This window comes from Oncorhynchus kisutch, linkage group LG20 (assembly GCF_002021735.2).
Source record: "Oncorhynchus kisutch isolate 150728-3 linkage group LG20, Okis_V2, whole genome shotgun sequence".
Lineage (NCBI taxonomy): Eukaryota > Metazoa > Chordata > Actinopteri > Salmoniformes > Salmonidae > Oncorhynchus > Oncorhynchus kisutch.
In genome coordinates this window covers 20,022,815-20,050,768 of record NC_034193.2, presented here as the reverse complement: position 1 = coordinate 20,050,768, position 27,954 = coordinate 20,022,815, and the positions used below count along the sequence as shown (strand labels likewise).

Here is a 27,954-nt window from a genome sequence, read left to right as displayed (position 1 = left end):
GAATAGTACGCAAGTATAAATACCATGGGACCACGCAGCCGTCATACCGCTCAGGAAGGAGACGCGTTCTGTCTCCTAGAGATGAACGTACTTTGGTGCGAAAAGTGCAAATCAATCCCAGAAGAACAGCAAAGGACATTGTGAAGATGCTGTAGGAAACAGGTACAAAAGTATCTATATCCACAGTAAAACGAGTCCTATATCATCATAACCTGAAAGGCCGCTCAGCAAGGAACAAGCCACTGCTCCAAAACCGCCATAAAAAAAAGCCAGACCATGGTTTGAAACTGCACATGGGGACAAAGATCGTACTTTTTGGAGAAATGTCCTCTGGTCTGATGAAACAAAAATAGAACTGTTTGGCCATAATGACCATTGTTATGTTTGGAGGAAAAAGGGGGAAGCTTGCAAGCTGAAGAATACCATCCCAACCGTGAAGCATGGGGGTGGCAGCATCATGTTGTGGGGGGTGCCTTGCTGCAGGAGGGACTGGTGCACTTCACAAAATAGATGGCATCATGAGGTAGGAAAATTATGTGAATATATTGAAGCAACATCTCAAGACATCAGTCAGGAAGTTAAAGCTTGGTCGCAAATGGGTCTTCCAAATGAACAATGACCCCAAGCATACTTCCAAAGTTGTGGCAAAATGGCTTAAGGACAACAAAGTCAAGGTATTGGAGTGGCCATCACAAAGCCATGACTTCAATCCTATAGAAAACTTGTGGGCAGAACTGAAAAAACATGTGCAAGCAAGGAGGCCTACAAACCTGACTCAGTTACACCAGCTCTGTCACGAGGAATTGGACAAAATTCACCCAACTTATTGTGGGAAGCTTGTGGAAGGCTACCCAAAACGTTTGACCCATGTTAAACAATTTAAAGGCACTGCTACCAAATACTAATCGAGTGTATGTAAACTTCTGACCCATTGGGAATGTGATGAAAGAAATAAAAGCTGAAAACAATTATTTTCTCTACTATTATTCTGACATTTCACATTCTTAAAATAAAGTGGTGATCCTAAGACAGAGAATTTTTACTCTGAATAAATATCAGGGATTGTGAAAAACTGGGTTTAAATGTATTTAGCAAAGGTGTATGTAAACTTCCGACTTCAACTGTACATTCCATTGTTAGCATCAACAAAACTTTCTCTATCCTATATCTTGTTAAGTGTGTTCAAGTGTGTACTAAATGGCCACACCTGATCTTAACAGTGTTTGTTTCCTTTGAAATGGAATCTGTTGGAATAGACTCAAATGAGCAGCTTTGTATCAGTTAAAAAAACATGGCATGGTAGCTCCATCCTGGTGGTGTGTTTGGTTCTGGAAAATATTTTTCACAGTGGTTTAGATGGTATAATGATTCTCTACACTATACTTTCTTGTTTTATCACAAACTGAAATTAGGCAAACAATGACAATTTTTGCAAACAGGAAATGGCGGAGCGATTTCTGCATAGTGCATCTTTAATAAAAACCTCCCTGGAAAACTTTTTGGGAACCATAGTAAAACAGAACAATAGAACCTCCCTGTAACCTATAAAAAACCTTCCCCAGAAGAGGCAGGAATTTTCACTTTCATTCTCAGAACGTTTAAAAAACATTGAATTTTACCTGTCAGGAAACTCATGGCTTCATTCCCAGAACCAATGGGACAACAAAAACGTATAAGGAACCAAATGTGCTAGCTGGGTTATTTCCCCCAATGTTTTTTTTACCCACTGGCCAAATTCGGCATGCGGGCCACCAGTTGGGGAACCCTGCTCTACCAGCATCTTTCCTTCCCATTAAAAAAAAAACGCGAAGGAGCTGTCCATTTCAGAACCACATACCATCGACTTTGCGTATCTATTTCAGGTAACGTCTATTTCAACCTGACGACCCCATACCTGATGGGACTCGACTTGGGAAGCTCGACGATCAGCTCGAAGATGAGCTCGTCTGTATGCGGATAACAGCGTCTGCATGCCAATAACAGCGTGTTTCCTGCAGTACGCCGGTGTAATAGGCTACCCATCGCCCATCCGTGGGCTATGCTATAGTAACATGCCGTCAGACCGACTCACCGATACCGTGCTGTCCTTCTGCAACGTTTAGCCTTCCAAATGTCCCGGTAAGTGTCCACCAAGTGTCACGTTTTACACCTTCGCATGTAATTAATCAACAGGACGTCACGTTCCTGTGCAAGTCATTGTTATAGATAATAGGTGAAATATCAAATGGGAAAAGTAGCCTTCTACTCAAACATATCAGTGACTAATATCAATTAAGAATAACTTGACGCTCGGGACATTCATTGAGCCATGTTTTCGTGGTGTACCTGTAAAATGTGCAACCTCTAAAAAAGGTCGTGAAGTGTCGTCGACGTTACTGTAATTTAACTGTATCTATCTTTCACCATTCTTTTTTTTATCGCATTGCATATTTTAGTCATCCACATTGGTATTAAGTTTTGGTCTTAAGTGGAAAAGTTATGTGTGATTGACGACTGTGGCATATTGATTGTGAGCTACGTGAGGAGAATGTAAATGAATACTTTTACCATCAGGATGTCTGTATCAGGCAGGCCAGGCTAATTGAGAGTTTATAATATCCACTCAATATAATTGAGTATTTTGAAGCAGAAAATATTGACATTAAATATTTTGTATTAAATCTGTGTAAATACACATCATTTTTTAATTTAGTGAGAAATACCTCTGTAACATTTGACAACTGCATTTTCAGAAATTGCCTCAGTGAGTGGCCGTGAGTTTCTGTGATTGTCAAATTGCTATTGTCAACATACATAACATTACTAGTCTACATGGAATATTGAATTAGTTCTACATCAGATGAGGTCTTGCTATAACTTAGCATGTAGAGAGGCCTGCCTAGTAGAGACACAATATTTCACATAATGTATGATGATGTATGCTGATGATGATGAATTATACTGCAGAGACTGCTCACTACTGCAGCTGCCTTAGGGGAGAAGGCTACATGACCATTCCAGGACCACTGTCAAATGCCTCCTAGGAGGAGCTCTCTCCCCTACTACTACAGCCAGCTGAAAGTATCTGTCTTCATTTGTTGCACTTTATGAAGTGCTTTCGCCCAGCCTGATCTCATAGACTAGACATAACATAGTGTATAAATAAATGTCAATCCAAGACACTTAAATTAGTATGATATGTTACGTTTGGTAGGGTTACATAAGACAGAAGGTTACTTTAGGCAAAAACGAAAGGGCTGGATGGGTGGGCGTATAATGCGAACGTCACAGACAACTTTAGTAACTTTGCAACTACTCAGCCTGTTAGCTAACCCTAACCTTAACCGTAACCCTTTTAGCTAACCCTTCAACTAGCCTTAACCCTTTAAACCTAACTCGTAACCTTAACCCGAACCCCTAACCTAACCCCTAGCCTAGCTAACGTTAGCCACCTAGCCACGTAGCCATAGCACTGGGAAGTAGTTTGGGGGTGGGGGTGGGGGTGTTTCCCGTGCTGAAAGCATCTATATTGGTCCACTAATACAGGACTAGTAAAGGCCCAGTGCACTACTTTTGTGAAAGAATTTAAACTAAATATATTTGAGTGTTTACCAGCATTTGTAACTTGAGTCTGATAATTACCTGTACAAAATAGTTAATCTGATAATACTTGTGGAATATACAAATATTTGCTTGATATATGTTTTTCAGTTTCTTTAAATATTTTGCAAATGCAACTTATCTAGAGAAACTTACAGTATTGTGTGCATACATTTTTGTACTGGTCTCCTGTGGGAATCAAACCCACAAACCTAGCATTGCAAGTACCATTGCAAGTACCACTTGATGTATCAATGTGCTCAATTACTGTATTGTGCGTTGCTTTTTTTAATGGCGATGGAAAGTCTACAGGTACAAACCTAGAGGAACAACCTATGTACAATACGGTAATGTACATTTACATTAAGTGGTTTGTAAGGATGTCAAATTAATACTGCACAAAAAGTGGCTGTTTTCCATGTTATTTGATGTGGATGTTTTGTGTCTTTGCAACGTTATGTTGCACATTTTGATGTAAATGTTTGAGGACAGGGTTTTGTTCTTTTCTTACAATTCCAACTATTGAATCCTGCAAGATACTGTTCTTAGTTATACAACTATATTTTTTGCCAAAGCTGAGATGCGACAGATGTCTATATCAGTTTGCTATCCAAGTAAAGGCCCAGTGCACTAGTTTTCTGGAAAAAAATAATATATATTTAATATATATTGTTTTACAATATTTTTTAAATTCAGATTTTTCAGGCTGCAGCGCCCTCAGTACCCCTACGTTCTGCGTCTATGTACCTAGCTAACATTAGCAAAAATAAATTGGAATTCATAACATATCATATGTTTAGCAAATTCATAACATATTGTACGAATTTGCAATTTGCAACATTTGTACGAATTGCAATTCGTAACATATCATTCAAATTGTATTCATAGCATATCATACGCAATGGATGATGGACACCCACAAATTACTACATACCATACGAAACATAACATATCATACAGAATGGAGTGTCTTGGATTTACATACAGAATGATACGAAATGCTCTGAGACCAGGTTGCAACTTTCCCTGGGTTCTTCCACCAGGCTCCTCTCTCTTGCTCTTGCTCTGTCACAATGCAACTGTATCACTGTATTCCCAATGTTATTGTCCTCCTCACCTCCTACATACCTTGGTTGTTCCAACAATAAGGTGCCTTTTGAGTAGTGTAACTTGGTAGAAACATTTATTTTCTTTCAGCTTATTTTAACATTCTGTCATAATCAACAAAAAAATAACGTATTTTCCCATTTTAGGAGGTTACTAAGTGCCTATTAAGTGCCTAATAAAGTAACATGGTTGACCATAACAGGGTTGACGACTTCATCACCTATAAATCCCCTTGTGACAGGGGGAATGGACGCTTGTTGTGTCAGCAGGGAGGGGCAATTGAATGCAAGCTCCACTAAAACATTGAAATTGTTAAAACAATGAAATTGTTCAGACATTTCTAGCCTGTCCATATATGGTTAACCGCGTTGACATGTTATGTTCTACCAACTCAGTTTTCCACCATAAAATGGCCAAAATGAGTAGAACCAGCTCACCTGCTTTTACACTATGATTTGACTATAAGTTGTTCAATGTCTCTTTACATTTGTTTTTAAGCAATAGTTTCACCATATTAAAACGAGAGTTCAGTTCACGCAACAGGGTTGACCTAAACATTAGGTCTAGGGGTTTTTTGACGATAAAATTAAGCACTAATAACATGAAATAAATAATAATCTTCAGAAATGGCTTTGTCAACAGCAACAACAAAAAAAGGCACTTATTTCGTGGAACGACCCACCTATAGACACAGTACCGTGTACACACACACACACACACACACACACACACACACACACACACACACACACACACACACACACACACACACACACACACACACACACACACAGATCTTCTTCATTAACTTTGCAGTTCTGCTTGCCATTGCATTTCCCCACAGAATAAATTGCTCAGCAGTTAACCAGTATCCATAGATTTCAGATGTACAAGAAGCCTTTCATATTATCCCTGCAAACCTGCGGCAAAAAACTTAAGTTGAATGGTTATACCTCATTGAATCAAATCAAATCCAATCAAATTTTATTGGTCACATACACATGGTCAGCAGATGTTATTGCGAGTGTAGCGAAATGCTTGTGCTTCTAGTTCCGACAGTGCAGTAATATCTTACAAGTAATCTAACAATTCCACAACAACTACCTAATACACACAAATCTAAGTAAAGGAAGGGACTAAGAATATATAGATATAAATATATGGATGAGCAATGACCGAGCAGCATAGGCAAGATGCAATAGATGGTATGAAATACAGTATATACATATGCGATCAGTAAGGCAAAATATGTAAACATTATTAAAGTGGCATTATTAAAGTGACTAGTGATCCATTTATTAATGTGGCCAATGATTTCAAGTCTGTATGTAGGCAGCAGCCTCCCTGTGTTAGTGATGGCTGTTTAACAGTCTGGTGGCCTTGAGAAGCTTTTTTTCAGTCTCTCGGTCCCAGCTTTGATGAACCTGTACTGACCTTGCCTTCTGGATGGTAGCGGAGTGAACAGGCAGTGGCTCAGGTGGTTGATGTCCTTGAGGATCTTTTTAGCCTTTCTGTGACATCGGGTGCTGTAGGTGTACTGGAGGGCAGGTAGTTTGCCCCCAGTGATCCGTTGTGCAGACCACACCACCCTCTGGAGAGCCCTGCGGTTATGGGCGGTGCAGTTGCCGTACCAGGCGGTGATGCAGCCCGACAGGATGCTCTCAATTGTGCATCTGTAGGATTTTGGGTGACAAGCCAAATTTCTTCAGCCTCCTGAGGTTGAAGGGGCGCTGTTGCACCTTCTTCACCACACTGTCTGTTCGGGTGGACCATTTCAGTTTGTCCGTGATGTGTACGCTGAGGGACTTAAAACTTTCCACCTTCTCCACTGCTGTCCCGTCAATGTGGATAGGGGGGTGCTCCCTCCGCTGTTTCCTGAAGTCCACCATCATCTCCTTTGTTTTTTTGACGTTGCGTGAGAGGTTGTTTTCCTGACACCACACTCCGAGTGCCCTCACCTCCTGCCTATATAATGTCTCATCATTGTTGGTAATCAAGCCAACTACTGTTGTGTCATCTGAAAACTTGATGATTGAGTTGGAGGCGGGCAGTCATGGGTGAACAGGGAGTGCAGGAGGGGCCTGAGTACACACCTTTGTGGGGCCCCAGTGTTGAGGATCAGTGAAGCGGAGATGTTGTTTCCTACCTTCACCACCTGGGGCCGGCCCATCAGGAAGTCCAGCACCCAATTGTACAGGGCGGGGGTTGAGACACAGGGCTTCAAGCTTAGTTATGAGCTTGGAAGGTACTATGGTGTTGAATGCTGTGCTGTAGTCAATGAATGGCATTTTTACATAGGTATTCCTCTTGTCCAGGTGGGATAGGGCAGAGTGCAGTGTGATGGCGATTGCATCGTCTGTGGACCTATTGGGACGGTAAGGAAATTGAAGTGAGTCTAGGGTGACAGGTAAGGTGGAGGTGATATGATCCTTGATTAGTCTCTCAAAGCACTTCATGATGACAGAAGTGAGTACTACGGGGCGATAGTCATTAAGTTCAGTTACCTTTGCCTTCTTGGGTACAGGAACAATGGTGGCAATCTTGAAGGATGTGGGGACAGCAGACTGGGATAGGGAGAGAATGAATATGTCCGTAAACACACCAGCCAGCTGGTCTGCGCATGCTCTGAGGACGCGGCTAGGGATGCCGTCTGGGCCGGCAGCCTTGCGAGAGTTAACTCATTTAAATGTCTTATTCACGTCGGCCACGGAGAAGGAGATCCCACAGTCCTTTGTAGCGGGCCGCATCAGTGGCACTGTATTATCCTTAAAGCGGTCAAAGAAGGTGTTTAGTTTGTCTGGAAGCAAGACGTCGGTGTCCGTGACGTGGCTGGTTTTCTTTTTGTAGTCCGTGATTGTCTGTAGACCCTGCCACATACGTCTCGTGTCTGAGCTGTTGAATTGCGACTCCACTTTGTCTCTATACTGACATTTCACTTGTTTGATTGCCTTGCGGAGGGAATAACTACACTATTTGTATTCAATGTATTCATTTATATTAAACTTTCCAGGGTTAAATGCGGTGAATGCATTAACACTGTTATGTAGAAAAACTAGTGTCTGACAGGATAAATGTAGACAAACTAGTATCTGACAGGATAAAATCAATTTCAATCTGGTGGTTTATTGACGACATATTGAACACAAATCGAAAAAGATCTCTGTAGGGTAAGGCCCAGGTTGAAAACTAAATTGGGCGGTTGCACTGTATATCTTAAAATGATTTGTCTATTTGTGTACTGGGGGGTTGATTTGCGAACAATGCAGGAACATAATAGCTGTGAAGAATTATCCACCACAGATTGTATCCAACATCATGCCCTGATAACATGTGTTCTAGAGCTGGGATGAAATGGATGGCAGCACTAACCCAATCGATTCTCGGTGTAACAGCAGATGTGATTGTCTGCTGACCTCTCTATCTCATGTTGTCAGACAGGCTGAGAAAACAGACCATTGGTGACTGATCAAGCCTGAGAGATTATTTCGTCTTCCTCCCACGTCTTCAATTTGTTTTCTTCCCACACACAAAATGCATACTACTGTGCTCTGAGCACACAATTTGGAGCACGGGAGGGGTCGGCGTATGAGTCCAAATCAAAGTATGCGAAACGGAGCACGGAGGGCACTTCTCGAATGCGCACTCCGTTTGTACATATTTTGAAGCATGCATAGATGCATATTTTGAAGCATGCATAGTATGCAAAGAAATAGGATGCAACCACATATAAAAAACGATTAAAATTTTCAATAGAGCTAACTGGCTAGCTACTACTGTTAGCTAGCCTGATAGCCACAAATGATTGTTAGCTAGCTACCCATGAATAATTGACATCTACTGTACCTTGCTTAGATAGTCTTTGCCTGTTCTGCTAGCTGGCTGTTCTGCTAGCTGGCTAGCTAGATTACAACGATTCACGTATCTAGCTGATAATTATGAAGTAAAACATTTGCTTTGTGTATTTCTTGTTTTGTCTCTATTGTTGCCATTGTCCTGGCTGGAAGAAGGTTCAGTGAATGGGGAGATACAGCGTGAGGTAATACAGTAGGGAGAGTGCGAGTGCTTCTCAAATATAATGTTTTATGCGTTCTCCAAGCTCTAGTCCTTACAAGAATGTACTCAAGAGACCGTCCTCGGATAATGTACTTGAGAGTGTGCAGCACGGTAGTATGCATATTGAGAAACACCCACTGTTTCTCACTCATTCGCACTAACCCTTATCCCTTTGTCTTTTCCATCACTTTGTCTTATTGTGTTTTCCATTTGAAATAATCGGATGTCTAAGGAGCTCATAGACTGTGGAGTCATATTCATCCCACGAAGAGGCTCCCAGACCGTGCTGCTAATTTTAAACAGGTGGATGTAAGAGTTATTGAGCAATATTGTTGTTGTTGTTTATTTTGATTGCTTTCAGCCTATCATCAGGCTGATCTTCAGAAAGTCTCGATATTTACAGAATACATAGAAAATGCATATAAATACAATCAAAACCATGGATAATATGGTTAAACCGAACAAGCTATAGCACAATGTATGGGGGTGGTGCTGCTGGCACTAAAGAGGGCGGTTACCATTTGGAGACTGCGATTATGGCAAGCGTTAGCATTTCACATTCCTGCTGCTTTCCCTATCATGAGGGACAGAATTAGCACAATCTGTGGAGCCATCTTGGCTTTGCTGCAGATGGAGGGCTTTGCAGTAGCCCGTATTCCCTGTGTGATTAATGAAACTAAAACCTGTTAAAGAGCCACTCTGTTGTTGTTAGAACCGAAGTGCCTCCTCTGCTGCTTTGTTAGAGCTGTGTATTGGCCTGAGAGAGTCAAGCAGTTTTAGCTTGCATACTTGGCATGTGTGAGATGTTTTTTTAAAGAGCTATTTCATTGCCAGGAATTGATTTTGTAGTCTGTTCTTTGATAGTCGCGCAGGACTGTCCTTTGGAGAGTCCTGTGTGACAGCCAAATGTATGTCACCCGACATGTCGGCGGCGTGCATGACATTTTAGTCATTTAGCAGACACTCTTATCCAGAGCAACTTACAGGAGCAATTAAGGCTAAGTGCCTTGCTCAAAGGCACATCAACAGATTCGTCACCTAGTTGGCTCAGACTTCTAATGCCAATTGAGGCATTGATGCCCAAAAGTATTTGACTTCTTAAGCATCCCTTTTAGCCACAGTCTGTCCAGCTTTGATCATCATCAACACAATCGATTCTTGATCTTACAGCCAAATGGTATACTTCTCCAAAACATTTTTGAAAGATTGATAGAGAGGAACTAACCCCATGCCACAGCAATCAAGATAATCCTAAAGTTTGATTGGCCTGAACATTATTTGTTTGAAACACTTTCTTTTTACAGTGGGCTATAGCAAGGCAGCTTAAGCTCCGGTGTATTTAAACCCCCTCCGCGTGCATTTGCCTTCTGGAGTGCTGACACTGCTCAAAGGTAAAAGCTGGCTTCAGTGGTGTGTTTTGGTGCAGTCTTGCAGAGATGGCTCGGGCTGTTGTGATAGTTGACAGGACCCTATGAATTCTGATGTCTGTTATGAGGATGCCCTGCTTTGAGTGACGCCGTGTGATTGTGCAACTAATGTCATCATGTTTATCCTTTTTGCGGTTGTCTGTTGCCAGGACAGGTGACACCAATCTGTTGCCAAGATGAGAATCCTGGACGCAAAACGTCTGACATTTAGAGTGTCATGAATCAGGCAGAGGTGCATGTCTTCAAATCCTGCAAGCGACTTATTCATGAATAGAAAGCTTAGGTTTATGTTCTCAAGTTCCTTTTCCTGTCTTCTGAGAGGACAAGACACTTTTTGCCGCCAAATACCCCCATATCCAACAGTGTCCAGGGGAACACATGGCTGCAGACAGTGACACAGGAGTAAAGCTACAAATGTGATGACAGGCCCAGGGTACATTGGAGTAAATGAGCTGGCAGGTCATAGGTAGAGAGGTGGCCAGCTGCCCTGCAGCACTGCCCTATTGTGACTGGTAATCATTTCCACTTGACTACGGGCAAAGGCTTTCCCTGGCAGTCCCGATGTCATCACACTAAAGGTGTGTTCTGAGGGGGTGGCTGTGTTGACAGTTTTTGGATTGTCCAAGGCTGTTAGAGGAGAGGAACGTTACGGCTTCTCCTCTTCGCCCCGCTATTGTTTATCAGGGCTGTCTCGTGTTATCAAGCTCGGCAGCGTTTGCTACTGTTGGCTCGCCCTGTCAGACAGACAACCTGCCTAGACAGTCCTTTCTGTCTGTCTGTCTGTGAGTCTGTCTGTCTGTCTGTTGTTGTTATGTCTGTCTGTCTGCCTGCCTGCCTGTCTGTCTGTCTGTCTGTCTGTCTGTCTGTCTGTCTGTCTGTCTGTCTGTCTGTCTGTCTGTCTGTCTGTCTGTCTGTCTGTTGTTGTTGTTATGTCTGTCTGTTTGTCCAGTCCTGTCTACCTGCCTGCCTACCTCCATCCATCCGTCCATCCATCTGTTTATCTCTAACCAGACCACACTGTGAACTCCAGCATACAAGCAGACAGGAGCATCAGCAGTGGTGTAGTGGGGGGTATACGCTGGTATACGTCGTATCAATTAATAAGGCTGATGGAACAGATCAGAATGTTTAGTTAAAAAATGTTGATAAACGATTATTTCTTTACATTTTTTGCCACAACAATGTGTACCTGGCGGCAGGCCTACTTGTGAATGAAAAACACAATTCTAAACTGTGCACTGCACATGTGAGCGATTTCAAGAACAGAGATGCAAATATCCATTAAAACGTTTGGAAGAGGGGAGATCTAAAGATGCAACAACTATCAAGGGTGCTAATGTGACTAGGATGCCTTTGGATGCTAAACAATCAAATAAAGTTGAAAGAAAACCAATACAAAACAGAACACATATGAGGAAATCTTTATAAAACAATAGCATCCACATTTCTAAGGTGGGATTTTGACTTTTGGCTACTTTAAAGCAAAGTAAGACACCCTCTAAAAATAAAAGGTTCCTGGAGTATCCTGTAAGGGTTCTTCAAATTTAAACTGTGGGGGAACCCCTTTTAGTGGATCCTCGAAGAACCTTTAGGGGTAAAAATGTTTAACTACCCCCCTATTATTATTATTATTATTATTATTAATAATGATACTAATAACAATTAAAACAATAACACAATATTTTAGTTGTCAGTGTTTATTCTGATTTTAGTGGCAAAGCAGAATAAAAAAAAATGTAAATATGAGGTAAACTCACAGCAGAGCCCCAAGTCTAATGGGTATATCCTCTGGCGTGTTGATGTTAATGTGGTGATGTTCTCCGTATCCATAGCCAGAATGATTTTGCAGTGCATGGTGATCGAACACGTTTCCTGCTATATTCATCAGAGGTGAAGTCTGTGAATCCCCCAAAAATGTATCATACAGATGATTAACAATACATGCACACGGCTGTATTCATACCTTGTTTTTTTTTTTGTGGTAAATGTGAATAGAAAAACCTGTTTGGATAATGGTTTTCATACACATACCGTGTCCATAATGTTGAGGCCTGTGGAAGATGAGGATGGTACATGTGATCTGCATAACATACTTACCAATTGACATACCTTTGTGTGCCTCCTCGTCTGTATACCTGCAGACACAGACACAAAAAGTGAGCAGTTCAGTCATCTGCATCCAATACAGCTAGCCTTCAACATATTCTTATAGCCTACATATTATTACCTCTGTTGATTGATATCCATTGAATTGTGTCATTTCTCCGTTTTTTAGAAAGATTTGCACAAATACGCAAAGAGAGATGGTATCATCATACAACAATATACATTTCGATCGTACAAGAGACAAACCTTATCTTAAATGGAGGAGATCTTTACATGTTTCATTTAAGTAGGCCTGCACCTGCTGTCCTTTCAAATGAAAACCCAAACGTTTCAGTTGGGCAGTTAGGTTCCTGCAAGAACCCCCACCAACTAAGGAGGTTCCTCGATTAACCCTACCTTCTGTGGGGTTCTTGGAAGAACCTTTTGGGGGCAATTTTCAGTGCCAAGATCCCTACGGTTCTTCAAAAACTTTGAGGATCTTAGAAGAACCCTTGTTTAACCCCTCATTTTTGGAGCGCATGCCTCATAATATGAAGTAAAACGCCCAGGTTTCAAACAAGTAAAGAACATGAAAAATAGAGAGATGATAATAACCTTCTGGTAGGCCTAACCGTCTTCTTCTAACTGTCTTCTCAATGAAATGTTAACTAGCTACTAGCTGCAATGTTAACTAGCTGGCGGAATGACATCATAGTTATTTGTATCAATCCAGTAGCATCTCATGTGCTACAGAGACACTGATAACCAACCAACAGTGCTAGGCGCGTGTGCACTTGAATTAAGGTTGGGTTGGCCTGACTGTGAAAGACCAATATGGGATTTGTCATTTTAGGTCATTCAGAATCTATGTCACTGTTTGTCATATCATGTATTTATTTTTACACCTTTCCTTTGTGCCGTATGGGAAGTATATGGCTAAATTAGAGTATACCCACTTCTCCAGCACCACTACACCACTGACCATCAGTCTTTTATAGAAGGAGAGCAAAAAGATGGGCTTTTCATTGATCGCCACTGTTCTGTTGTGTCACGTGGTATACGTTAGAGATTGTCACACCACATGACAGGAAATGCATCGGCACACTTCACACAGGATGGAAAGGCCCTGAAAAATACAGGTTTGCTCTTATTTAAAGCTACCAGCGAGGCTCTTTAATATTTCATAAGACTGAGAAGTGTGCCGTAATCTTTTTTTCTGTGCTGTTCTGAGCGTCTGAGAATGCTTTAAGACTTCACAGCAGGATCTCTCAACTGTCACTCCGGATGCAACAAGACATGGCTGCGCAGTCCCATATCTCAAATTCTGATTTCTGTCGTCTTTGGGATATCTCTCTCAATATCACGATTATAGGGATATCATTTAGAAATCTTTAGGATTTCAAATGATATCAGTTTCAATGGAACTTCGAGTCACAACGGTGCTCGAAGCAAAGCTTAGCTTTTTGGTTCACTTTTGTAGGTCCTCTCAGGCTGATCTCTGGCAGTTCCTTCATAGTACTCAGATCTTCCTACAGTTTCATCTTGGATCTCATGGATGAGAATATCTCTGGTTATCTAATAGGCCATAGTTTGATAAGCACGTGTGGTCCATAGGGGTTTATCAATACCACTCTGCCAAATACAGAAGGTTTCAAAACACATTGTATTGCTGGTTATAAAGGGGAACAAGATTTCATATTTCCTTGAATTATTAAGCCACTCTTATTCATGGCATGATACGTTTACATGATTCATGTTGCCTATGCATTGTACACATGGCCATATTAACCCTAAACCTACAGCTCATGCTGAAGGTTAGTTATGATTTGTTTATTAAAGTACATGTTCAGACGTGTGTGGGTGTGGGTGTGTGTGTGGGTGTGGGTGTGGGTGTGGGTGTGGGTGTGGGTGTGTGTGGTGAGTATTATATTCAGTGCTGTTCTAAAATTGATTAAATTAATGTTTTTCCTCATCAATCTACACACAATACCCCATACGACAAAGCGAAAACGGGTTTTTCAAAATCTGGCCATATTTATTATTAAAAAAAACAGAAATACCTTATTTACATAAGTGTTCAGACCCTTTGCTATGAGACTGGAAATTGAGCTCAGGGGCATCCTGTTTCCATTGATCATCCTTGAGATGTTTCTACAACTTGATAGGATTCCACCTGTGGTAAATTCAATTGATTAGACATGATTGGAAAGGCACACACCTGTTTATATAAGCTCCCACATTTGACAGTGCATGTCAGAGTGAAAACCAAGCCACGAGGTCAAAGGAATTGTCCGTAGAGCTCCAAGACACGATTGTGTCGAGGCAATAGTTTTTTGCAGCATTGAAGGTCTCCAAGGACACAGTGGCCTCCATCATTCTTCAATGGAAGTTATTTGGAACCACCAAGACTCTACCTAGAGCTGGCCGCCCGGCCAAACTAAGCAATCGGGGGAGAAGGACCTTGGTCAGGGAGGTGACCAAGAACCCTTTGGTCACTCTGACAGAGCTCCAGAGTTCCTCTGTGGAGATGGGAGAATCTTCCAGAAGGACAACCATCTCTGCAGCACTCCACCAATCAGACCTTTATGGTCGAGAGGCCAGACAGAAGCCACTTCTCAGTAAAAGGCACATGACAGCCCGCTTGGAGCTTTCCAAGCGGGAGCTTTCCAAAAGGAGCTTGGAGCTTGGAGCTTGGAGCTTTCCAAAAGGCTCCTTTCCAAAAGGCTCTGGTCTGATGAAATCAAGATGGAACTCTTTGGCTCTTTGGCTATCCCTACGGTGCTGCATGGTGGTGGCAGCATCATGCTGTAGGGATGTTTTTCTGCGGCAGGGACTGGGAGAGGGAAAGATGTACGGAGCAAAGTACAGTGAGATCCATGATGAAAACCTCTTCCAGAGCACTCAGGACTTCAGACTGGGGTGAAGGTTCATCTTCCAACAGGATAACGACCCTAAGCACACAGCCAAGACAAAGCAGAAGTGGCTTCGGGATAAGTCTCTGAATATCCTTGAGTGGCCCATCCAGAGCCCGCACTTGAACCCGATCAAAAATCTCTGGAGAGACATGAAAATAGCTGTGCAGCAACGCTCCCCATCCAACCTGACAGAGCTTGAGAGGATTTGCAGAGAAGAATGGGAGAAACTCCCCAAATACAGGTGTGCCAAGCTTGTAGCGTCATACCCAAGAAGACTCGAGGCTGTAATAGCTGCCACAGTTTCTTCAACATAGTACTGAGTAAAGGGTCGGAATTCTTACGTAAATGTAATATTTAATTTTGCTACAAAATCTAAAAACCTGTTTTTGCTTTATCATTATGGGGCATTGTGTGTAGATTGAGGATTTAAAAAAAAATCCATTTTAGAATAAGGCTGTAATTTAACAAAATGTGGAAAAAGTCAAGGGGTCTGAATACTTTCCGAAGGCACTGTACTACAGTAGCAGCATTGGTCAGGGTTTGGCTATATATTGTTGTTCCTCTCCCATCTGCCAACTCCCTCCTAAACTCTATCATGTCACACTTCCCTTCTGTCCTTGTGCCCTTTGTGCCTAGAAATCAACCCTAAAACTCCTGTACCCACCACCACACTCACTTCGACCATTTACCCCACCACAAACTACTCCACACACACAGTGTGTGAGGCGGAGTGGGAGGGCCAGCCGGTTTGAGTGTGCTGATTGGTTAGTGGGGTGGCTAGTGGGTGTGGTCTGAGGCAGTGTTGCCTGCAGGGGGAGGCTGGCCAGTATAGCAGCAGCCTGGAGTAGTTGGGCAGGTCTATGCATCTACTGCATGCTGCAGCCGGGTAAGGAAGGAAGAAAAGAGGGCAAGAAGGAAGGAGAGAAGACGGACTAAGAAGTCATGTGGGAGGTGTAAATCCACTGTGGATGAGCATGCTGAGGGGTGAAGAAGAGGTGATAGAGAAGGAGGGAAGAGAAGAGAGGCAGGGAGGCAGGAGAGGAGATTCGGCTGGCTATATGTGTGAGGCTGCAGCTGCTGCTTCTCCCTCTGCTGTTTCTGCACTGTGTGGTGGATCACGATAAAGCTTCACCAGGATAACAGAAGGCTTCGACAGAGGATGAAGGTGTGTACTGTATCTAATGTTTGGGTGTAATTATAATGACTAACTGAAGAGATGAGGATTAGTCAGAGCATGGGAAAGTAAGCCTGTTTGAGTGTGTGGTTTGCCTGCGAGGGGTGTGTGTGTGCGCGCTCGTGTGTGCGTGAGAGCGAGCAGTTGTGAGTGAATGTGTATGCATGGGGGTGTGTCAATGTTAGTGTATACTTAGAATATGAGGGCATGTCAATGTAAGCACTTTCAAGTAGTTTTTCTGTCCCACATATAGGTACTTTACAGAAGAACTGAGCAATGCATCAAACACTTGGTATTTATTTTTTCAGTGTATCGTAATTCAAAACCCAGTACTACTAGTGTGTGTGTGTGTGTGTGTGTGTGTGTGTGTGTGTGTGTGTGTGTGTGTGTGTGTGTGTGTGTGTGTGTGTGTGTGTGTGTGTGTGTGTGTGTGTGTGTGTGTGTGTGTGTGTGTGTGTGTGTGTGTGTGTGTGTGTGTGTGTGTGTGATGGTTAAAAATATACAGGTCAGTATTGAAGAACCTGCTATGTGGATTATCTAAATGAGGCGTCTGGAATCTTTTTGTTTGGCTCTCAGTAGGAAAATAATGCCCAGACGCTGACAGTTTCCTTCCCTTTATCAGAGCCAGTAGCTTCAGTCCCTTCATCAATGTAGCGCATGTTAACTTAGTTCTCTCAGATAGTGGGGCCAACCAGATGCCTCACTGGAAAACAGTGCTAATTGAAAACAAAATAGCCCTTGTATTAATTAGTTCTCATCGAGTCCTGAAAACCGGTTCAGTTTAGGACAGTTTAGGACAGTTTAGGACAGTTTAGGACTTAGCACTGAGATGTTTTTTCTCCTGTGTTGGTAATGTCTCCAAGGACTGGGTTTTCTTTCTCAAACATGAGCTGGCTTAGAGACTGTCTCTAGGGTTCAAAGAGAGGAAGAACAATTGAGCGCATTTGATCATAGTTGTGAAGTAGATTCAAATATGCGTTTTCACTCCTACCTCCACCCTACAGTCACTAATAAAATACATGTGACCCTCCTGTTAATAACACTGATGCTCCATCAATCAATAAATGAATGAACACATAAGCCTCCTTGTCTTAAACTGAACAATGTGCTGCTGGCCCAGAAAGAGCTTGAGTTAAAGGGATGTTTTCTAGAAAACAAAATATTGGGGTGTGTCTTAGTCACATGCTGTTTTTCTCCTGAAATGCTTTGCTATGTCATTCTTCATTGTTTCTTTAAAAAGTCACAAAAGCAGTGGAGAATAGATCTTTACCTGCCACAAGGTCATGTACCACTTCAAACCATTCCACTAGTGAGTACAGATGGAAAACACGTCTTTTCTCCTTCATTTCTCTCTCTCTCTCTCCCTCTCTCTCTCTCTCTCTCTCTCTCTCTCTCTCTCTCTCTCTCTCTCTCTCTCTCTCTCTCTCTCTCCCTCTCTCTCTCTCCCTCTCTCTCTCTCTCTCTCTCTCTCTCTCTCTCTCTCTCTCCCTCTCTCTCTCTCCCTCTCTCTCTCTCTCTCTCTCTCTCTCTCTCTCTCTCTCTCTCTCTCTCTCTCTCTCTCCCTCTCTCTCTCTCTCTCTCCCTCTCTCTCTCCCTCTCTCTCTCTCTCTCCCTCTCTCTCTCTCTCTCCCTCTCTCTCTCTCCCTCTCTCCCCCCCCCTCTCTCTCTCTCTCTCCCTCTCTCTCCCTCTCTCTCTCTCTCTCTCTCTCTCTCTCTCTCTCTCTCTCTCTCTCTCTCTCTCTCTCTCCCTCTCTCTCTCCCTCTCTCTCTCTCTCTCTCTCTCTCTCTCTCTCTCTCTCTCTCTCTCTCTCATGCACATACAGACAGACAGAAAGACACAGACAGACAGACACTCTCTCTCTCTCTCTCTCTCTCTCTCTCTCTCTCTCTCTCTCTCTCTCTCTCTCTCATGCACATACAGACAGACAGAAAGACACAGACAGACAGACAGACACTCTCTTTTGCTCTCTCTCTCTCTCTCCCTCTCTCCCTCTGACATGCACAGACAGACAGACAGACAGACAGACACTCTCTCTCTCTGTTTTCCTCTGTGCCGCCTGTATGAGTCAGCGCACCTTCATCTTTGTCTCTGTCTCAGTCCCTCTTGGAAGAAAGTTGAGAGAGAGAGATGGCTTTGTCTCTGTTCCAACCAGAGTCATATTTTAAATGTTAAGGGCAGCTACGTACAGTATGGTACAACTCTCATATTACATCAGCCTTGTCAGTAAGCTTCTCTGCGCTATTAATTCAGTACAGCATATTGGAGGTTCATTGAGTTTGTAGTGTATTGTAGGAGCGACAGCTCCTTACTAAGCATCTGCTTCAGATATGTGTGAGATATACAGTGAACAATGACCGACGGTCATACTATCCCAACGAATCCATGCGGTCAACATTCAATCAATGAGAGTATAGATAGAATTGCCAGAGTCATGTCTTTGCTATGGCTGTATTCCTCACACATGAAAGGACTACAAAACTTTTCTTCTCTCCTGCCTTTGAGGCGTCACAACACTGCGAAGCCTGCTGTCATGCTGCTGAAATCATAGCTGCCTGCTTAAGACGGTCAGCAAGCAAGCTTTGTGGCTAATATTAGCACACTCACACCGTCGTTTCCCTGCAGTCTAATATTAGCTATCTGTGTTCACTGGGGTTTAATTATCTGTGTGATTTGACTCAAACACACACGTACGCACACACATACCCTGAGCCCCCTTGCGCTGATTGCTGGAGGGGTGTCGAATTCGCCTGGTGTGTGTCCGTCCTCTGTGCTTTGTCTGTCCTTCTGTAACAAGCCTCATAGAGCCACGCATGGAGAAGCTCCTTGGGTTGTCATGGAGAGCAGAAATGGAGGACAAATCCATGCAACCCAAGGACATCAGACAATCCGTATCTCTGATAAGATTCAGGAGTTTCTGACTTACGTCTGATTTAACCATGGCATTCTCATCCTATATCTGATTATATTATATATGTCACGGTAATTACAGTACCAGTCAAAAGTTTGGACACACCTACTCATTCAAGGGTTTGTCTTTATTTTTACTATTTTCTACATTGTAGAATAATAGTGAAGACATCAACACTATGAAATAACACATATGGGATCATGTAGCAACCAAAAAGTGTTAAACAAATCAAAATATTTTTTAGATTTAAGATTCTTCAAAGTAGCAATCCTTTGCCTTGATGACAGCTTTGCACACTCTTGGCATTCTCTCAACCAGCTTCACCTGGAATGCTTTTCCAACAGCCATGCTGGTTAAGTGTGCCTTGAATTCTAAATATATCACTGACAGTGTCACCAGCAAAGCACCTCCACAACATCGCACCTCCTCCTCAATGCTTCAGGGTGGGAACCACACATGCAATCATCCATTCACTTACTCTGAGTCTCACAAAGACACAGAAAGACACAGAAATCTCTAATTTGGACTCATCAGACCAAAGGACAGATTTCCACCGGTCTAATGTCCAAGTCTCTTATTATTATTGGTGTCCTTTAGTAGTGATTTCTTTGCAGCAATTCGACCATGAAGGCCTGATTCACACAGTCTCCTCTGAACAGTTGAGATGTGTCTGTTACTTGAATTCAATGAAGCATTTTGGGCTGCAATTTCTGAGGCTGGTAACTCTAATGAGCTTATCCTCTGCAGCAGAGGTAACTTTCGGTATGCCTTTCCTGTGGCGGTCCTCATGAGAGCCAGTTTCATCATAGCGCTTGATGGTTTTTGCGACTGCACTTGAAGAAACGTTCAAAGTTCTTGAAATGTTTCTGATTGACTGACCTTCATGTCTTAAAGTAATTATGGACTGTTGTTTCTCTTTCCTTATTTGAGCTGTTCTTTCCATAATATGGACTTGGTCTTTTACCAAATAGGGCTATCTTCTGTATACCCCCCCTACCTTGTCACAACACAACTGATTGGCTCAAACGCATTAAGAAGGAAAGAAATGTTATCACAACTTTTCCTTTAAGTCCAAGTCAACAGTAAATCAGTAACCACATGGCAGCTGGCTAGTGGTAATGATCTCGCTCCATTGTGACTCTTGGCACGGCAGACCGGTGTGTGTGTGTTTGTGACTGGAGAGCGCCCATATCCCGCCAGCCTGCATGCCAACTTGGCCAACTCTCAGTGAGCAGGGCTTTCAAGGGTGGCACTGCAGCATGTATACCACCGGTACTAAGGATAGACGAGGAGGAGGACAATATGTCCCTTAACTCTGTTCCATGGCATCTGGGTGCTAGTTGGGAAGTGTTGCTTATCTAAGCCCTATGCCATTCCGTTACCACAGGCTATTTCCTGTAAATCTCCACTCTGATCACTTTGTCTTCCTGCCACTTCTTCTCTCCCTCTCGTTTACACAGATTTTTCATCCTCTCTTCCTCTGTCTCTTTCTGTCTTTTTCTCCCTCACAGTCCTGCCTGGGCCGACGTAGTAATGGATAGTAGGGGGTCAATGAAGTTGAGGCTCATCAGGTGTCGTCTTTCAGCTGATGGCCTGACAGCTACAAACATAACTGATTGTTGTGGTTCTTCAGCCAGTAGCTCTCTGAGGTGAGGTCATTGCTACCAGGAACAGGAGTGGCTGTCATGTTTAGGACACTGGTTAAGGAGATTATCTTCCTGTTGACACCACTTAGACAATGGGACCTCATGGGGCCCACTGCTGTAAAACGACTGATAAATTGTCTAAAAGCCTCATTAAGGCGTCTACATTTCCTGTGAGTTGGTGCCAGCTCCGCTGAATGAAGGTGCGAGGGGTTGTTCCACGAATAGAAGGCGTTTCATGTTCTTGAGACATTGTGTGGGGTGGTAGGTAGCCTAGTGGTTAGAGCGTTGGGCCAGTAACTGTAACGGTTGCTAGATTGAATCCCCCGAGCTAACAAGGTAAAAATCTGTCGTTCTGCCACCTGAACAAGGCAGTTTACCCACTGTTCCTAGGCCGTCATTGAAAATAAGAATTTGTTCTGAAATGACTTGCCTAGTTAAATAAAGGTTTTTAAAAAATGTGATGACATTTTATCATGAGATTAAACATGCAATTTAACAATAGGATCACATGCATCTACAGTCTAACTAAACTAACTAAACTAAAATTCCAATAGTAGTGTATTTTCATTCAAATAAATGTACTGTTTTCTCAGAAAATCCACGTTTTGGCATGTCTCATGTCTGTCCGACCCACTTGACCCCAACATTTCTCCACGTTTTGGCATGTCTCATGTCTGTCCGACCCACTTGAGCCCAACAGTTCTCCACGTTTTGGCATGTCTCATGTCTGTCCGACCCACTTGACCCCAACATTTCTCCACGTTTTGGCATGTCTCATGTCTGTCCGATCCACTTGACCCCAACATTTCTCCACGTTTTGGCATGTCTCATGTCTGTCCGACCCACTTGAGCCCAACATTTCTCCACGTTTTGGCATGTCTCATGTCTGTCCGACCCACTTGACCCCAATATTTCTCCACGTTTTGGCATGTCTCATGTCTGTCCGACCCACTTGAGCCCAACATTTCTCCACGTTTTGGCATGTCTCATGTCTGTCCGACCCACTTGAGCCCAACATTTCTCCACGTTTTGGCATGTCTCATGTCTGTCCGACCCACTTGACCCCAACATTTCTCCACGTTTTGGCCTGTCTCATGTCTGTCCGACCCACTTGACCCCAACATTTCTCCACGTTTTGGCATGTCTCATGTCTGTTTGACCCACTTGACCCCAACATTTCTCCACGTTTTGGCATGTCTCATGTCTGTCCGACCCACTTGACCCCAACATTTCTCCACGTTTTGGCATGTCTCATGTCTGTCCGACCCACTTGACCCCAACATTTCTCCACGTTTTGGCATGTCTCATGTCTGTTTGACCCACTTGACCCCAACATTTCTCCATGTTTTGGCATGTCTCATGTCTGTCCGACCCACTTAACCCCAATATTTCTCCACGTTTTGGCATGTCTCATGTCTGTCCGACCCACTTGACCCCAACATTTCTCCAGGTTTTGGCATGTCTCATGTCTGTCCGACCCACTTGACCCCAATATTTCTCCACGTTTTCACCATCATTGTAAAGCCCTAGTTATTTTGTTGCTTTGACAAAGTCATTTCTGACCGATGATTGTTTATTTCATGCGATGAGGGATTCATTTACATTTGTACCCAAGGTTTAAGGTCAACCCTGTTACGTGAACTGAACTCTCGTTTTAATATGGTGAAACTATTCCTTTTCAAGTAATTTTTTTCTAAATAAATATTGAACGTCTAATAGGCTTGTCAAATCATATTGTAAAAGCAGGTCAGCTGGTTCTATTCTTTTTGGTCATTTCCTGGTGTTTTGAGCATAACGCGTCAACACTGTTACCCATAGATAGATAGGCTGTTTTGACAAGTTCAAATGTTTTGCCAAGCTTGTATTTCATTGTCCCTCCTTGTTGCGCACAACAAGCTTCCATTCCTCCTGTCACAAGGGGAGTTATGGCTGATTGAAGCTGAAATTGTCAACCCTGTTATGGTCAACCCTGTCACTTTTTAATTGTCAGTTTAATGTCTAATTTCTTCATTTAACCTCTTGAGTTAGGAAAACGTGTTTGTTATGAAGTTGAACATGTGCTCTATATGACAGTATAAATATTTTTTTTTATGCCAAAATTACATGACCCAAAAGGCACTCTAAGCATGGAATGAAACTGATGTGGAGGGAGGTAGGGGTCAGAGAAGGGGGTTAAGCAGGCATAGAGTCAGTCTTTGTAAAATGCTGTGTGTGTGTGTGTGTGTGTGTGTGTGTGTGTGTGTGTGTGTGTGTGTGTGTGTGTGTGTGTGTGTGTGTGTGTGTGTGTGTGTGTGTGTGTGTGTGTGTGTGTGTAATTCCAAGGCTTAAACACATTCTCTTTGTTCTGTTAAGTCCTATTTAAGCCCCACCGATGCACACGCTTTCCCCTACTGTTACCGTAAGGCAAGTCTTTGCTCCAATCTGTCCCCCTCTTCCACTTGAGTTCCTCCTTCTTTCTGTGCAGCTTCTCATAGCAACACGGGGAAACACTTTTGATGGTTGGACAGCAGGTATTTCTTAACTGAAAGCCTTTTGTTCAGCAAATAGTTAAATAATGCTAGTCTTGGTTTAAAAACGTTTGTGTGTGTGTGTGTGTTCAAACTTTTGTGATGAAAGAGGGACAGCTTGGTGTGTGACATGCTGACGTACACTGACAGATCTTTGTTATGACATGTTTTGAAGAAGAAAACATTTCCATATGCGACTTGTGAGGGAATTCTAGACGTTTGACAGATATGAGCTGTGTGAGATTGAAGAGGGTGATGACAGGTTTGAATACGCCGCGTATTTGACTGAAGATATGCCTGAGTAGCAATGACAAAAGTCCTCAGTCTCCTTCCCACTACATCGTTGTCTAATGGATTCCTCTTAAGAAAGCCAAGTCTTCATTTCCTACAGCTTAAAGCTTCCTAAACTGAGACTCCTTGAAGTGTCTTGTCAGAATAGATACTGTGATGGTCATTCTAACAGCCAATCAGGATAAAATGTCATTCTCAATCACTAGGGCGCCTAACACACGGTGTTAAACCGATAGAGAGACAGAAGGTTGGCATTTAGTCATCAGGGAAAGCAGCTTTCCTTTGTTGTTGATTAAGACAATTATCTCAAAGCTGTAAAGTCTAGATTGGATGATTGGATGTGATTGTGTGTAGTACACCTCTATGTCTGTTGAAGTGTACAGCATTCTATAAGGATTATGGATTACCTTTCTAGGTTATCTGAGGAAAAGCTGTTTGCCTTCTCACTACAGCTTCTCTCTCCCCCCCCCTCACAGGTATGGTGACTAGAGATCTGCTGGAGGCGTCCTAAGGGCCTGTTTGTCCTCTGTTTGCCCATAATGTCCTTAGTCTTACTGAGTAGGAAGGAACATGTCCTAAAAATACAGTGACAGCCCCATCAACAGATAAACAAACAAAATACTAGTAAAAGGAGAGGAGGCCAGTCTCTGTCTTCTGTATCACTCACTCTCTCTTCCTGGCCTCGAGTGTGAGGTCATGTCCCAGTCTGGAAAAGTCCTTCATCTGTACGTGGAGGTAAGGTCAGCCCCGGAGCAGGATGGGAATGGGGGCTTGGGGGGAGGAGTGGAGGGTCCTGGGACTGGGAGTAACTCAGCCTCAGCACAGGATGGGCCAGCTGGGCTTTTGTCCAAGCTAACCTGCCAGACAAAATGTCAGACTCCTACCAAAGTACAAACGCACCGCCTAGACCATAACTTCACTCACACTCAGTCTCCCTCCAGACACACAGTGAGCTTCCAGCTCCACCAAGGCAATGGCAACCAGTCACCTAGCATCTCCAAGCGGCAGAGTTTACCAGCAGCACTGACCCACTCCCCAGCCTTTTCCAGAAATGGGAGGACCACCACCCCCCACAAACCCTCCTCCAAAGGGCAGGGGGTGGGGGGTGATGCCAAACGCTCGGTGGTCACCTTCAGCTACATTGAGAAGGCTAACGTCAAGAGAGTGGAGAGCCCACAGAACTCTGCCTGTCAGAGGAGGTCTAGGGAGGAGAGGTCATCCCCACCTTCCTACCCCCGGAAGAGACTCAGCGACCCCATCTGGTTGGGTAGTCCTGGCTCCTCCTGCAGCTCCAGTCCCAAACTAGCGTTTCGTCCCCCAGGGTGTATCCAGCAACAACAGCAACCGTCAGTCTCCCCCAGCCACTGCCACCCCGTCTTGGATCCCGTCGGCAGGGCAGCCACCCAGCTTGCCCTGGAAGAGTTTGGGTTTGGTTCCCCCCTGCACAGGAGTAAGATTCTCCATGGGCTTGAGCAGAGTCCCAGGGGCTCCCGCCACAACCAGCAGGCCGGTTGCCTGTCATGGGCAGGCGGCTCTCCTGTCCCACGCCACAGCGCCTGCAATAATCACGCCATGGACACAGATAGAAACCGGGCCATTTGCGGGCCATTACCCAGGAGCCCAGCCTCCGACCAGCTTTCGTCTCATGCTAGCCAGGCCGCTCTGGGTATGTCTCCTAACTCAAGACCCAGGTTGTGTATGGGGCCCAAGGCCCAGAGCCCACACCAATGGGAAGGTCAGGACAAAGCTATCACAGGGAGTCCAGCCACCCAGAGACAAGTACACAAGCCCTGTAACAGCAGTTCCTCCCCTCAAGGGACCATTCTCCAACTTAGCAATAAACTAGGGGTGGGAACTGTACTGAACCAGCTAAGTGGTAGCAAACCCTCCTCACCATCCAACAGCCCTGAAGTGGCCCGTAGGCTAGCTGAGGAGGCTACTAAAGTGTCCTCTATTTTAGCAGAAGTAAGGAGGAACTCATTGACATTGCACAGCACTTTAGACGAAGTAGAGAGCCCCAACTGTGGATGTATGTCCAGAGAAGCCACCAGTTCTGTCCCAAAAGCACAACTGCAACATTTGCAGCATCAGAAAGTTAAGATGAACATCCCTTTACACGGCCTACACACACCAGCATCCAACGACACTGACTCTCAACAGGCTGGAAACTCTTTACCATCGTCACGCACACAGGACACAAACACTCCAACACTAACCAATCATAGGACACAGCATGGAGGAGGGTGGGCTCTGGGTCAGAGCTCCATCCTATCAAACGCAGTAGTGGGTGGAGGAGTGTCCCCAGCCCTGCCTTCACGCTTCCTCCGTCCATTTCTTCCCCCAGCCGAGACCAGCTCCCCTCTGAGGGACCCCAGGCTGCTGAGAGCCCAGCTCAGAGTCACTGACAGCCCCACGCTGCACCGCTGTCAGCCCCCTCAATACACTGGAGATTTCTGGTCCTTCGAGCCAGACAGGACAGCCGACTTGTCCTGCTTCGACAGGGGGGACAGTGCCGAGCTGGCCCGTAGGCTCTACATACGCCAGAGTGTGGAAGAAGCCCCTGTCAGCTGGACTTCCAGGCAGCCCTGGAGCCACCTGGTAGGGGAGGAGAGCAGTAGCTCCAGTTCCAGCCCCAGACATGGACCTGGACCCGGTCAGCAGCCCTTGAGCACGGCCCAGCAGAAGAGGGCTGAGCAGAGGAGGAGGGAGGTTCTGCTGCTGGGCCCTGTGGTGCTGGACTCCCCAGAGGAGGACGAGGGCCTGGATGGGGATGGGGAAGGGGAGGAGGTTTCGGGACAAGGGCAGCAGCCAAGCCTGCTGAGGGTGGAGGAGCCTCAAGGGGGGGAGCGAATTGGGATAGAGGGGTCCTCGTCGCGCAGCTCCAGCGGGGTGACGGGCAGCCTAGGTGAAAGGGAATGTGTGTCCCCAGAGTCCAGTCAGTCCAGCCACCAGAGCAACGAGACAGGGGCTGCCACTTCAGGGATACAGGTGAGACATTTCTCTTCTTACACTGCCCTACATATTTATTTGCACAGTGAAGTTAAAACTTTTAATTTGTCTCTATTCTCCAGCATTTTGGATTTGTCATTTTGGATGACTACTTTAAAACACATATAAGTGAATTTGTCAAAATGTCTTAATGGTAAAGCAGATATGTATGAAAATACCCTCAAATGAAAGGTGACATTATGTACTGTTGCCTCATATGGAGTATTGAGCCTAATTAAAAGTTTTAGCTTCACTATCAAAATAAATACGTAGGGGAGTGTATATGCATTAAAATAATAATTTAAAGATATTAATGTTAACCAAATGTATCTTGTATTTTGTTAAATTTGCCATGTGTACATGTCTGCGTGTGTGTTCCAGACGGACAGTGGCACTGCAGTCCCAGGCCCCTCCCTCCACTCCCAGAGGATAGCTCGTGCCAAGTGGGAGTTCCTATTCGGGACACCCGCTGAGGAGGCTGCCAGCAGGGGGGAGAAAAGTGAGAGCATATTTACCACCCATACCTATTACCCATAGAGCTATATATAGTATTTATCTCTGAGCCTATGACTCTTTAACTGTTCCCACTGGATATACACTATACTGTAGATGGGATTTAAGCACGTATCATAGCACGTGTTCAAAACACGCACATAGGTCGGTGTTCAGCAACCAATAACAACAACATTAACATTAGCATGGTAGCGCAGGGGTTTTCGGTACTTTTTCGGTGATATCAACTGCTTCCTCTGTTCCATCGTGGCAGGTACCATCGAACCCTCCACAGCTCCTCCCAGTGGCCAGTCCAGTGAATCCCCCACTTCCCCCACCTCCCTCCCCCTCATCTCAGCCAATCACGAGGTGCAGCACGTGGAGGTAGAGCTGGTGACTCCTCCCCCAGCGGCGGTGGGGAGTCGCCAAAGACGGGCATCATCCGGGGGACCCTCAAGTACTCGGAGACGGACCTGGATGCCGTGCCCCTGCGCTGCTACCGCGAGACCGACATCGATGAGGTGCTATTGGCTGAGCAGGAGGACACCGACTCAGCGTTTGGGAGTAACCGCAGCGTGAAAAGCACATCGGGTACAGGCAGCAGCCCCCTGGGTGTCTGTCCCTATGAGAGAACGAGTGGGGAGGAGGAGGAGGTGGAAGGAGAGGAGGAAGAGGATGAGGAGGAGGATGAGGAGGAGGTGGTGAGCTGGGTCTCAGTGAGGATGCAGGGGGACATTAAGAGGCAGCAGCAGCAGCAGGTGATCAGTCAGCTGCTGAAGAG

General features: G+C 44.4%; 2 protein-coding genes across 5 annotated transcripts in view; both read left to right on the top strand.

Annotated features, from left to right (window-relative positions):
* Positions 1–1,772: 1,772 nt before the first annotated feature.
* Positions 1,773–27,870, top strand: LOC109865142 (uncharacterized). 3 transcript variants are annotated; one of them, XM_031799305.1, is made up of 5 exons: positions 15,981–16,331; positions 20,761–20,898; positions 24,170–26,681; positions 27,063–27,180; positions 27,448–27,870. In XM_031799305.1, the coding sequence occupies exons 3-5, from the start codon at positions 24,390–24,392 to the stop codon at positions 27,750–27,752; spliced, it is 2,715 nt and encodes a 904-aa protein (XP_031655165.1). In that variant the 5' UTR covers positions 15,981–16,331; positions 20,761–20,898; positions 24,170–24,389; the 3' UTR covers positions 27,753–27,870. The 3 variants fall into 3 exon arrangements, with proteins under 3 accessions (XP_031655166.1, XP_031655165.1, XP_031655164.1); XM_031799306.1 differs by lacking the exons at positions 15,981–16,331; positions 20,761–20,898 and adding an exon at positions 1,773–2,118; XM_031799304.1 differs by lacking the exon at positions 20,761–20,898.
* The window catches only part of LOC109866009 (PH and SEC7 domain-containing protein 1), a 66,078-nt gene continuing 65,877 nt past the window's right edge, over positions 27,754–27,954 (top strand). For both annotated transcript variants that reach the window (XM_031799307.1, XM_020454540.2), the window contains exon 1: positions 27,754–27,954. In XM_031799307.1, the coding sequence (XP_031655167.1) occupies positions 27,896–27,954 (59 nt within the window). In that variant the 5' untranslated portion in view covers positions 27,754–27,895.

What these genes read in the sequence shown, in the direction of transcription:
- LOC109865142 (XM_031799306.1), top strand. Translation starts at nt 24,390, where the DNA reads ATGTCCCAGTCTGGAAAAGTCCTTCATCTGTACGTGGAGGTAAGGTCA. An exon ending in CTGCCACTTCAGGGATACAG is followed by an intron (nt 26,682 to 27,062) that starts GTGAGACATTTC and finishes TGTGTGTTCCAG; the next exon opens with ACGGACAGTGGCACTGCAGT. An exon ending in TGCCAGCAGGGGGGAGAAAA is followed by an intron (nt 27,181 to 27,447) that starts GTGAGAGCATAT and finishes CCATCGTGGCAG; the next exon opens with GTACCATCGAACCCTCCACA.